Here is a 13,557-nt window from a genome sequence, read left to right as displayed (position 1 = left end):
TTTAACCAACTCACAGAGGTAGCATTATCTTACAGCTAATAAAATCCGCTAGCGACAGTTATATTTTTATTTGGCGCTGTTCTTGGCCATCGGCTATAAATTAAATGCTTGTGTTGTCTACCTCTGTCTCAAATCAAAGACCCTTCGTTGTGTAATTTAATAAGAAGTTTGTGTGGCTAATCTGAAAAAGATAAGCATTTTGATAAGTGCCTTAAACAGGAACGCAACAGTGCATGAGTGTGTGTGTACTGTCTGCACTCAAAAAAATGATTCAAGCCCTTCTTAGACTTGACACATTAAAAATGGTTTCACTTTACTTAAATATTTTTATTTAAGAAATAAACCTAAGTATAGTTCATTAGTGTAACACAAATTACATTAATCAATTCACTTATTAAATGTATTTAAGACAGAGCAACTCAAAATGAATTGTTTTCATTGGGGACCGCCCCTTTGCACACCCCCTTTGCGTATGCGCAACATCCGTTCTGTCATTTGCCGCCTTTTGTCTAACACTGACTGCATGTGGAAACTGACTGGGGAAACTGACGGTGGAAAGTCTATTATTTGGTAAGTATTTGTTTTTTCTAGTAGTTTAGAATGTTCCCTGTTTCCAAGTAATGCCTTTTCATAATATCGACAAGAATATTTGAAACCACCGTGTTATATTTTGCTCCGTTTTTAGTTGGGTCTAAACAGCAAGCTAGCTAGCTTGCTAGATATGGTTAGCATTGAATACTGGATAGTAGAGATCATTAGATTATATTACATTAGATTTAACGTTATTGTCATTGAACACAGTACACCGAAATTCAGTTTAAATTCAACCAAAAAATGCAAAGAGTAATTAAAGTGCATGAGGCAAGCTAGCTAGCCAAATAACTGGTTTGTTAGCTAGCTTGCTAGATACGGTTAGCATTGGATACTGGATAGTAGAGATCATTAGATTATATTACATTCGATTTAACGTTATTGTCATTGAACACAGTACACCGAAATTCAGTTTAAATTCAACCAAAAAATGCAAAGAGTAATTCAAGTGAATGAGGTAACAGTATGAGGCAGAGCCTGCATGCAGCCCAGTAAGCGCCGCCATTTTCTATCATAAAGCTCAGCAGGTGTGTCCATCTCTCTCCTGGCCTTAGTGCAGGCAGGCAGAGGAGGACAGGCGGAGCCACTCGTTTCTGTAGGAGTTCAGTTGAGTTGAGTTTTTTACTGCCAAATATTTAATATAAATAATGAGATAATATATATGTGAATCTTGTATGGGTTACTTCACTCACAAGCAGGCACCCAGAGTTGTGCAGAAACGTTTTTTGGGTTGTGCAATCTTAGGCAATTATGTGTTTTCTGTGAAAATTCAAATATATAAGCATTTTAATCACACCTCTAAAATATATTTGTTGTCTTTTGCAGTTTGATCAGCATTAACAAGCACCTTGGGGAAACCTCTTATTTATGGTAAGTACACGGCTACTTTCACAATACTTGCACAAGCTGATCTGTGACATTGTTAGTTGTTCAGTGTCAATTGCTAATTCTATTTATTCTCTTTTTCAGGTTATGCATGTGGCAGTGCAAACACTGCAGTTTGGAACTAGCTAGCAGGTATTTGTTGTTAAAACATTTCCAGCAGACACATGCACATTTAAGGGGCAGTTAAACTGTAAAAACATTTTTATGTTCATCTTTGATATAATCCTAATGTGTTTCTTTCTTGTTATTCTTTCACCTTGTTTCTGCTCTAGATTAAAAGGTGTTCCATAACGGCAGGTCGGGCGCTTCTGCGCATCATCTTTGCCGACCAGTCTGACTAGAAAACTGACCCTGGATTCGGGAATCCCAGCAACAGTTGAAGAACTGCACACATTTGTCAAGACATCTCTTCAATTGAAAGAGGACTTCCGTCTGCAATACATGGATGTTGACTTTAACGAGTTCATGAATCTTACATCAGTGTCTGAAATTCAGGATAAAAGCACACTGAAAGTAATTTACTCTCCTATATTGTCAAATATTGAGCCCTCCATCACTTAGTACACAGTTGACTCATTTGATAAGACCTCAATTACTGGAAGCTCAGAGTCTCTAATCCCTGCATCATCAATAGCCTCATGCTGCAGTGATGATATGGTGTATACGTCAACCCCGCATCCATCCCCTGAAGCTCAGGCCTCACAATTGTTATCCTGGCCCACAGTTTTTGTGGTTCCTAAGCTCACCTACGAGGCTGAATTTGAGCTTCATCTACAGAATGCAGAGTTTGAGACAACTGGTACATACTTCCAGCCTGGCCTAAAGCTGAAAGGAGTCATTCTTGATGGCCTAGCCCAAGAAATGATCAAATTCACAAAATATCCAAAAGACTATCAGTGTGAAGAGGTAGCTGCAGCGTTGACGAGGGCCCACCCTTGTTTGGGGCAGTTAGGATCCAAGACAGGATTTGGGGGGTGGAAACAGTCTCTTAAGTACAAAATGCAAAACTATCGTACAAAGCTTGGCCGTCTTGGACATCCTGAAATCCTTGTGAACTCCTTAAAGCACAAGAAAACAGGCCAAGGCAAAGCTGCAGCAAACATAAAAAAAACAAGAAAAGCTGAAATAAACTACATTCCTCTGCACCCAAAAGGCGAAACCACAGAAAGCTTGGAGAACGAGAGAATTGCCTTATTGTCAGAACTGAAAAAGCGTGACAATGAAGTGGTGATAAAAGCAAAAATGGAAAAAACCTTCTCTCACAGACGCCTTGAGATTGTGGAGCAAAGGCCTTTGATAGGGGACTTCAAATGCAGATGGCCTGCTCTGTTTCAGCAGAGTGAAGTAAGTAAATATTTGTATTTGTTGACAGTCTTTTATTATTATCCTTTGTGATTCATGTCTACATCCTTGCATGGTTGTGATTCTAATAAACAAGTAACAATTGGTTGTATTGTGCTTGTTAATAATATTTTTAAGGTGAATGCGGAGTTTTTGAGGATCACAACATCACCACTTCAATCAAAGTTCATGTGGCAGCTGGACCACTTCTCAGACAAGCTCTTGAAGATCTTCAAGATCAAAGGAGGACTAAAGGGCCACAAAATCAAGGAAGCCCTTGCAATATCAGATTTGGTTAGTATAAATGCAGAGAACCTCGTTTTTCACTGTATTGTTTTTGTCCATGCTCATATGAACACATTTAAGAAATTGTCTGCTTTTATAGTGTTTTTAAGGCAATAGCTTATTGTGGAAATGTAGGGGTAAGGAGTCCTGCTTAGGGAAACACACGACAGATACAGCCCTCTACTTTGTAGACTACCTGCTCTGTTGCACATGCATTGTGCTTAATTGTCTTTGATTTATCGCCCCTGCTTTAGTTTGAAAACATCCACATCAAGAGGGGGTGCATCCTGCGAAGCATCGCGATCTACCTCAACGAGGATCCAGACTCTTTTTTAAGGAGTATCAGGTATGTTTATCACAATATGTTTTCAATGTAGTGGTTAACAGTGTTACCCACAATTATAACCACCATTACTTACATTGATAATAAGAAAATTCTATGGCGCACACAACCCTATCCCTGCTTACATCTAAATATCTTATCACATATCATAAATACATGCAGAAATAAATAAATGTATACATTAATATAGGAATGAATATATGTAAGAATGAATAAATACAGAAATAAAAAAATAATAATAAATAGATACAGAAGTAATTTCATCGGGCAAGTGTTAAAATAAATATAGAAAAAAGTGAATTAATACATTTATACAGATATAAATACATCTATAAATTAACATAGGAATACAATTGATAAATACAAATGTGAATTAAACATGAATATATCTGGAAATAAATACAAATAATAAATGAATGCTGAAATAAATATTTACATTTATATATAAATACATCTATAAATGAATAAATAAATATGGACATGAATACATATGTAAGAACTTATAAATAATTGAATAAATACATAAATAAAATAATAAATAAATGCTGAAATACAGAAATATATTAATCAATAGATTCATGTTTAAAAAGGTATGTGAATGCAGCAATTACTAAATTGTTAAAAGAATAATTACATAATCACATAATCAAGGAAATAATTATTAAATAATAAATAATCAAATACTTATCGAAATAAGTAGGTAAATGCATAATTAACTACAGGAATAACAACAAATTACATGATTAAGTAGGGATGTAAACAAATAACTTAATACCTGAATTAATAAATAAGATAAAGTTGATAATCAAACAGAACATACAGGAATATATCTTTATAATTTATTTATGTAAACATTTTCTTACAAGCTTAATTTAGTTCTGTGTTGGAGGTCCTAACCTTCTCTGGTATCACTCGGACATTTTTGTCCAAATTGGTAATTTTTCACATCAGATTTGGCTATAATGATTTTGTGTTTTTTCTAGATACTTTTTGGAATTTCAATTTTTCTAATCGGTCTCGAATACACTGTGTACAAATTACCCTAATTGTCCATTTAAAAAATGTTCCCTTTTTCCCCCACACTTCCCAAAAAGTGTGGGGGAAAAATATTTAAATATAATATTGTTATCATATCATTTTATCATTCAAGTTTTTGAAAGTGGACATTTTTATCCTGAGTGGCCAGATTGGATAGTACATTTGAGTGATACCAGAGGGTTAGTCTAAAACTGTTTTGATCAATGAGGAGAGCCACATAAGTAAATCTGCTTCTATAAAATGTAGTAATTCAGGTTTTAGTTAACACATGTGTTGTATGCTTGTGTCTTTGTTCAGGCCTCTGCCTCTGAAGATGCCAAGAGGGACATGGCAAACACAGTCATGGGCATATACACACTTCAAAGAGATGTGGATGGGCAGCAAGAGGACGTGGGAATTGTCATCGAAGGCAATATAGTCATGGACAACTTGGGCAGCGTGATTGTGGGGTTTGTCATGCTATTGGGACTTATTTATGCCCTGGATTTGAGCTTTCCGGACAACCTCAAACACACCTTCGAGTTCATGCAGAAGGTAGTGATGAATCTGGATGGGCACAAGCTGAATGGTAAAATCGAAAGTCTGAAGATCAAGTTGTTCGATTGAAATGTGAAAAAGAAGTGACTCATGAGTTCATTGTTGTCATTTTATTCACGAGTTTCCTAATCAGAGCAGATTGAGCCGTTATATCAATCATTTGTGCTTTTCTGTATTTGTTTGTTTCAACACACTGTAACACTATTTCCATATGTTGGTGTTTGCAGTGCACTCTTCATGTTATGTGTTATTGTCCTGTTAGAAGAGCAGTGCATACCCCTGTTATATTGTATTCATTGTATTTGGCAAAGGGAGATTTGTAAGTTAATTATAGGAGTTCCATTTCTCTGCCATTTTAAAAATGGTATTATCTTTCAGAAATGTTTTTCATCTTTCAGTGTGAATTCATTCATTTTAAAACACTATTGAATGGAGGATTGTTTTGAATAATGTGAATTTAAAAATAAAAAAAACTAAACCATGTTTTCTATCATGTGTAACACATTTTTATTAAATTATATTTAACCTCATTATTTCATTTTCAATTAATTAAATAGGATTTAGGTGGACTAGCATTATCTAAATTCATAAAGGTAATGTTATCATTTTACTTAAACTCTATTTGAAAAATTTGAGTTGGACTAACTCATTTACATTATACTGCATGGATGCCATTAGTTTGAGTTTGTGCCACATATATTTATTGGATGGAAAACCTGCCAACAATAAAATTGAGTTAATCCAATGAGTTATTTCTTTGAGTGTGTGTGTTATGGAAAGATAACTTTCGGAGGTAAGGTTACACCATGGGAAAGAGAGCAGGGGAGATGGTGGTACCAGATAGTGAGAGCATCAGAAGAAGAGCTAAGAGCATGTGCTTAGTGCCTTAATGGACGATTTCAAAGAACACTCACACTGTTTGGCTTGGAGCTGACCTCCCCACAACTATAAAACTGTTGTGACTGTCAAGGCATAGGGTCAGCAGTGTATGTGTGGTGGGGGAGTGAGTAAACAAGCTTGCCCGGGGTAACAAAAACATGATTCAACAGAAAAACCTTTATCTGTAGGATTAAAGTGTCTGTTCAAACTATTATACGACATGGCTCCAGGATTCAGCCTCACACGGTAGTCCTGATTCATCCCTAGATACACGATTACTTTTCCTGATTATGTGAAATGCTTTGATCACATGTTGTATTTAAATCTTATATAAATAGATTTTCGTACAAGAGCAGAAAGAACCATACACTGCATATTTTATGTATTTTCAGCTATTCTGTTGATAATTGGATAGTAAATTGTCGGAGTTTCTTCTGATATTTTATTATTTTAATTTGTGTTCTTCATGAGTGCATATCAATTGCACAGATTTTAATTCATAATGAACTAGGTGAAAATAATTGTTATAATTGTGCAACTGAATTTAAAGTAATACAATAACTGATTACGTTTCAACTATACCCTTTTCAGGACAACAGGGTTACTTGGGTCTCCTCTGGCGAACAGGAAGTGAGGCGTTTTGTTTCTGGCAGAGGCTGCAGCTGAATCAATCAAAGCAGAGCTGCTTAGTTAGCATATTTTAACAAGAGAAAGCTGGACTGAAAGCCTAAAAGAAGAGTGGATTTACAGCCACCGCTGGAAAGGGCAGACTCTAACTCAATACCAAAGATGGCAACAAAATTAAAACAATACAATCTCAGGTTACTATTTCAGTGGACAACATGTCCTTACACATATTTTGTAATGCAAATCTCCCTTTATAGCAGTCAGATCAACCTTTAGTTAGTAAATAGACATGGATGAATGGCCAGCTGGTTTAATAAGACAGACAGACTGACGCTAACAAACCTGTGGCGTCTTCAAGTTATGACTCACACGCCAGATTAAAAGGGGAGAGGGTGTAAGGAAGGAGTCCTGGTTTGGTCAACTGAGGGGGAGGAAAAGAAAGGGAGGAAGAGTGGAAGGGCTTAAGGCGGAGAGAGTCCTTGTTTTATGGATATGTGTTTGTAATGTCTGTTCTTTTTTTACTTTGAATAGGAAGCCTGAAATAAGTAAAATATTTAAAAAGAAGTAAACAAACACAGAGATGAAGGAGAACAAGAAACACAGACTGGAATGAGGGCTGAAGAGATCAAGAGAAAGATGGAGGTAAGGAAGGCGGACACAGTTTATGGTGATGCTCTGTTAGTGACGGCTGTCTGCTGGATGAAAACAGGGCCTCTTTAACTCCTCGTGGGTTAATGGAACTTTTATGAGTTTGTCCTGCAATCATGTAACCCCTGGCGTCTCCTTTCCTCTCTGTCCTTCTCTCTCATTCCCTCGCTGTCTTTTCTTTTTCCCCTATCGCAGGGCAGATCAGAGGTGAGCCGCTCCTGTGTTTCTGTAAACACTGCTCTCTCTCTGCACTGGGTTTATGGAGACAGGACCAGTTAGGAGGAGGTTTAAGATGGTGGGTGACTCACTGGTCTGGTTTAGTTTACATTAGGTAAAGACTTGTTTAGGCAGTGGTTAGTATAGTCAGGTGGGGAGTATGGACAGCAGCTGTTTAATGGCCGCCCAGTGGTCTTCGCCAGTGTGGGAAATAGTTAGTCCCAAGTTCAAGATAGTGACAATGGGTGATTCCTTTATTAAAAAGTGGCAGCTCATTTGGTTTATTACAACCAGATTTGCAACTCCAGATACCAAGACTTCGACGGCACCCCTCGTCCGAATCCCACAACTAAAAACTCTTCCACAACTTGGATAAAAGCAGTTAGATGTAATGTCTGACAAAGCAAGGTGCATTAAGTACAAGAGAGGAGGGGGGGGGGGGGGGGGTCTGTTCTGTTGGTGTGGTGGATTGATGGAGATTGGTGCAGAAAGGCGATGAGAACCCGACTAGGTCTCCCCATCATAAAGCACGGCTGAGGGATGAACGGCAGCAGGCCAGACGCAACTTTTAATGCTCGGCCATGACTCACACTGACTGTCTGTAATGAGTTTTATTCACTTCCATCATTTGAGTGTCGATTGCGATCATGGGGCTATCTAAGAGACATGATTGACGCGATGGAGTCACACGTGTGGGGTGGGAGAGTTGTATAAAGGAGGACAGAAGGGAGCTGGACACTGATGTTGATTTTAATATGTACGTGCAAAAGAAGTGGGCCGCGGTTGTATTAATGATGAAGGACAAGAGTCAGAACTCCATTTCTAAACTATAAAACTAATCTAATAAGGCTGAATTTGCCTCAAACTTCTTTAAGTCTTTTCTTCCATTTCCATTTCAACTTTGAGACACAAAACATTATTAATGAGCCCAAAAAAGGTATTCGCTGCCCTTTTCTTGTTTCCTTAATCCTCAATACCTTCAGGGGATAGCTGCTCCTGAAGCACATGGCCAAAGACAGGCAGTTTAAAGATGATAATCAATATTGATCCCAGTTATAGAGTGAGTGTGGGGCGATGAGAGGGGGTGAGGGGCATATCTGATCCGTCTGGATGTTGATAGGATCAATGAGCTTTAGAGGATCGAGGATGGATGGTTCCTTGTGTAAAGGCTCAGTGAGGGTGACAAGGCCAGAGAGATTACACAACCTGGGCTCCATGTCTCTAACATAATCTCTTTATTTCTACCTCTTTTTCTCCATTTGCCAATAGCCCTTTAATATCCGAACACTATAATGAACATGGGTGTTAAACTACATGCATTAACAGTCTGTGTGCAGGGCCGATGCTGGGGTGACAAACAAGCCTTATATTACTCCCACTCATGGGTATTGATTCGAAGGCAATAAGGTGGTAATCTGCGGGGCAGTTACATTAGGAAGACATGACATACACACACCTTTTTCTTTTTTATAGACCAAGAACGTTATTAATAATTTTAAAGGGTGCACACGCCAGACTCCGGATACCTCCTTTTGAGACTGGAATAATTAAAGTAGGAAGGAACTTGGCATGGTGTAGAAAAGGCACAATTGAAAAGTGTGGAGGCTTCTCAGAAAAGCTGAGGCCGACTGTTGGACTCTGGCCGTGGAGGAAGAGACCCCTCCCAATCGCTCATGCTTACTTGTGACAGTAACAGAGCTTTTTCTATTCTAATAAAGCCTGTCCGCGCTATATTTACCTGCTTAGCACAGTCCAGTGCTCTGGGGCCACTGTGACCTGCCTGCCCCTTCCCCTGAGTGTGTGTGTATCGGAGGGAGACATAATGGTGACTTAGCACCTGGACACGTCAACGTTATGTAGATTCAGCGATGTTGATACTGAATTGGCAGTGAATGCAAATGTATTTGTGGCCCACTCTTGAGAGATGGAGTACGAAAGTTCCGTGTGTGTGTGTGTGTGTATGCAGTGCACATCATGAGAGAGAGAGATGAAGATTCAGCTGTGCGGGTGAGAGTGTCGGATTAGAGATGACAGCCAAGACCGAGGAATCCCATCATTCCACGTCCAGGGAGTGCTCCATTCAGCCAGTGACACAGCCCTCTGGGGTGGGACATGAGGAGGGGGGTCACTTACGCCTTGTCAGGGGGTCTTATGACCTGATGGATATGGCGCTACGGGATGCAGGGAACACACTGAATATTGCCTCTCGCATGCACTGTCATCCAAGAGAAGGACTCACTGACATCAGTGCTGCAGGACGGACAGCTCTTATAGCTGTCTAATTTTCTTGTACTGTCTTTTTGCTTTACCTCGTTTGTGTGTTATTGTGAGCTCCAGGACATAGTCAGAACCGCACAGATGCTCAGATGAGCACAAACACACTTTGCAGGATTCCACATGACAGTGCTGAGCAGCTCTCCACAGCTATCATTGAACTGAAAAGCCCCAAAATTGCATCTTATTTTATTAGAATGGCATAATAACTACCCGCCAACTCAGCCAGCCAACCGTGTCTCTCCCTCCTGACGCCCACAGCCAATCAGCTGCCTCGATATTTGAGAGCTAATTTGTCACAGTCAGCAGTGTCCCTCCCATTTCTTCGTCTCCCTGAAGTGAGTGTTATTGTCATCCCAAGTCTCTACGGATGGTTTTATCATTCCTGCTTAGTACAGCACTGAGACATGTGACACACATACACACACAGACAGACAGACACACTAACACACACACACTCATATGCATCTTTCTTTCCACCCACACTAACCACTCTAGAAGCATGCGATGCCTGTTTATAAGCATTTAATGTTGCTGCTCTTTTCTCTATATATATATTCCTTGCACACATACAGACAATGATTGCTGTATGTGTGTGCTGTTTTCCTCCACTCTGCTCTAAACGAACCAATTATGGGTGTTTATGTAGCTTTAATGCGTGTAAGCGTCAGGAGAGAAACATTGCACCGCTCACCACCTAATCAATGAGGCCTTGCATGCTACACCACCCCTCACTTCTCTCCGCTCTCTCAGCCTCTATCACATCATTCCTTCCTCCTCAGTCCCCCTCACTTTCTTCCTTTCTCTCTCCTTTTCGCTCTCATTCCTTCTCTGTTCAATTAGCAAGAGACAAGAGTGAGCTATCAGGTCAATTGGCCATGAAGAGAGTTTTAAACAGAGCAAGATGAGGCCAGATGCAATGTTCAGCTGGTGTATTTAGAGTCTTGACATTTTGGATTGTTGGTATCTAATCAGTATGCCGTGTCAACAGATACTCTTGATTTTTTTTTTGTGCCTCTCAACTTGAATCTGTATGTTAACTTTCTACAGTTTGATGAACCACACAGCATGCTTTTTGTGAACCTAACCCTATGGTTTCTCTCATGGTCATGTTTGTATTTTTTTGCACTTCATGTCTCATTTTTCATTTGAAACCATTATTACCACACACAGCTTATTCCAGAGATCCTCATACACCTTTCCAAAGGTTGTAGTAAAACAGAATGCATTATTCCCTACTGACTGCTGAGCCTGGATCAGATTCTGCTCTCTCCCACCCTCTGCTTACATTACAGGTCTGAAACAGCACCAGCCGCCTCTGGAACCGGCCTTACAGCGGTACCTTCTCCCTCTACTGTTGGCAGAGATGAATGTGGCTCAGCGAGAGCAGCACCCCCCTGGGTGTTTAGGGCCCACCCTGTTGTGTCCGATGGGAACGACAGGGCCAGAATCCTGGTACCGACACCCGTGATTATTTACCGGGCCTGGGTCTCTGTGGGAACCAAGCCTTGATGGATTCTGACGGGGCTGATGATCACTCTTCCAATGAGAGTAATTCATATAATGAAAAGCTACTGAGCATGTGCAGTAGTGTGTGATGAATTGAGTGTGTGTGGTGTTGTTACTCACAGGTGACAGAGGGTGTGTGGGGGGTAATGTGGGGAGGAAAGTCCAGCAAGAGAAAGCCAGAGCAGGATAGGTTAGGAAAGTATGAATTAATCAATACTTTGGAGGATGTTAATGTCTTATAAAACAGGCAACACGTTGATTCAACCGTATGCACGCCTTTCCATTTCCAGCTTGGAGCAAGTTGCAAATGAAGGAAAAGTGATTGAAAACAAGGTGGCATGAGAAGACAGGGGGCTGATTATATGGGGTCCTTTCTCCTCCAGATCCTCACTTATGTTGTTTAATGCAACCTTTAACCAGGTAGTGGGTCCTTGTTTCACAACAACTCACTACACCCCTCTTGATATTCTAATGAGGACTTCATAGTTATAATTAGATGTTGTTATGTGCCTCACTGTCGTCGTGACATGTTGTGTGCTGACCCGCTGTCTGCAATAGAATTATCTTCACTAATGAACCTAAGCGGAGTCAATGACTCAGGATGGGGGAATGTTGTCTTCAAAACAGGAAGAAAACTTGTGTGGGTGTTGTGCTGATGTTCAGACGCTGTGGGTGCGGATACGGCTCGGGCTAAATGGCCCGTCTACTATTGGTGGGTTAATGTAAAAAATATCAAGGCAACATTACTCCACAGTGAGACAGTGGCTCGTTACGCACCGCCGCGCAAGCTATTATACCTGCTAGTATCCAGCCACTAATTTAGCCACATGCCACTTAACGTGCGTTTGATATGAATCACAGGGTGCTTAGAGGAGCCTCACACCCCCCCTCACTGAGCTGTGACCCCACAGCTCTTACTTCCTTATAGAGTGAGTCGTTAAACAGCCAAGAGGATCCACCAGCGGTTATAATAGTGAAATAATGAATGCTGTCGCCCCAGGTATATATCACAGCAGCAACTCTCATAGTAGATGCTTTTTTATTCTCTAAATGGCATGGGGGGGAGAAACCAGGAGGGTTTACCTTCAAAGTCTGAGAACTACTGTCATAGGGTAGGGTTGCACGATCCTTGAAAAAGTAATAAGGCCAATTCTTTCATCTCAGACTGCACTATTGTCCAATACCACAATACAAACACTAGTGGTGCCTCAAACAGTGAACTCCTGCTGACACATCAGACTGGTGTCGTATCCTGGAGTGGACACAGTTCAGTGTGGTGTGTCTGGTGTCCCACCACTGGCTGCCTGGCTGAGTGGGTGAGGCCCTCCGGCTCAGACCGGCTGGCTCGGGACTCGGTCCTTCGGTCGCTCGCATCCCCTTCAGACGTCAGTGCAGGCCGGTCTCACCAAGGCTCCTTTACAGGCTGCTTTCATGTGTCCTTTAATGAGGAAACCGCCGGCTCAGCAGCCTGCTATAAAAACACAGGCAAATTAAAACACCCAAATATGAATCAGCTACACTGCCTAATTCGGCAGAGGCGTAGCTCTTCTTTAGCTAGGAAGGCCAGTCTATTGTTTGACTGTCCAAGATGGTGTTGGTAGAAAAGAAGATACATGTATGATATGTCAATAGCTTCTTAATTTAATCCTAGAAATACTACTTGTTATTATCAGATGAGGACAATCTTCAAAGCACTCAGCAAGTGCATACTTCCAAAGGAACAATAACATTAAGTGAGTCACAAGCCCACGACAAAACCCCTGCCACCAACGGCTCGCCAGTCTGCTACAACTGCGGCTGCCACTTAGACGACAGCAGCTCCATAAAATGTCGCGAAAGAACACCAGCCCTCAGAAAAAGAGAGTAAAATAAAAAACAAAACCGCATTTGTTTTTTTCCCCTCATTTCATTGTAATGATGGAAATAAGGGCATCATTTTGAGATTAGTGCTGCTATTTCTCCCCGTCTGACGTTAAACACTATATGAGGGCCTGCTGAAGAGCTTTGCAGAAAGAGTGGAACAACAGCCCACTGAAGAGCAGGATGGCTGGATATAAGCAGAGGTAAAGAAGACTGACAATTGTGTTTATTTTCTCTGGGTCACCTAACCTGTAAATTGATCGAGTTAAGTTGGTATACCGAACAAACATAAGTTCACCACTGAAGGGCTTCATGATCTATACATCAAAGTCCTCAAATTGAATGAGAAAAAAACTTAGAAAACACAAATAAAACCTTTTAAAAAACTGAAGAGATTTCACAGAGAGAATCAAAGGAGCGACGCCTCTTACTGGATGAAAGTAATGAGCACATACTAGGTCAAATGTTTTACCTATATTCTTCAAATGCTTAGTTCCTTATCAGTAGATGGTGGTATGATCTCA

General features: G+C 40.4%; 1 protein-coding gene and 1 long non-coding RNA gene across 2 annotated transcripts; both read left to right on the top strand.

The window, feature by feature from the left end:
• The first annotated feature begins 503 nt into the window (after window positions 1–503).
• Window positions 504–2,416, top strand: LOC117562853. The gene is made up of 4 exons (XR_004571631.1): window positions 504–570; window positions 1,417–1,461; window positions 1,561–1,608; window positions 1,749–2,416. It is a non-coding gene; the product is annotated as an uncharacterized LOC117562853 (long non-coding RNA).
• Window positions 2,417–2,437: 21 nt separating this feature from the next.
• LOC117562852 lies at window positions 2,438–5,776 on the top strand. Its single transcript, XM_034240779.1, has 4 exons — window positions 2,438–2,820; window positions 2,956–3,111; window positions 3,357–3,448; window positions 4,781–5,776. Exons 1-4 carry the CDS (start codon window positions 2,476–2,478, stop codon window positions 4,899–4,901), a joined length of 714 nt encoding a protein of 237 aa, XP_034096670.1. The 5' UTR covers window positions 2,438–2,475; the 3' UTR covers window positions 4,902–5,776.
• Window positions 5,777–13,557: the final 7,781 nt, after the last annotated feature.

Source organism: Gymnodraco acuticeps, unplaced genomic scaffold (genome assembly GCF_902827175.1).
Source record: "Gymnodraco acuticeps unplaced genomic scaffold, fGymAcu1.1, whole genome shotgun sequence".
Classification (NCBI taxonomy): Eukaryota; Metazoa; Chordata; class Actinopteri; order Perciformes; family Bathydraconidae; genus Gymnodraco; species Gymnodraco acuticeps.
This window is presented reverse-complemented; position numbering and strand designations above follow the sequence as displayed.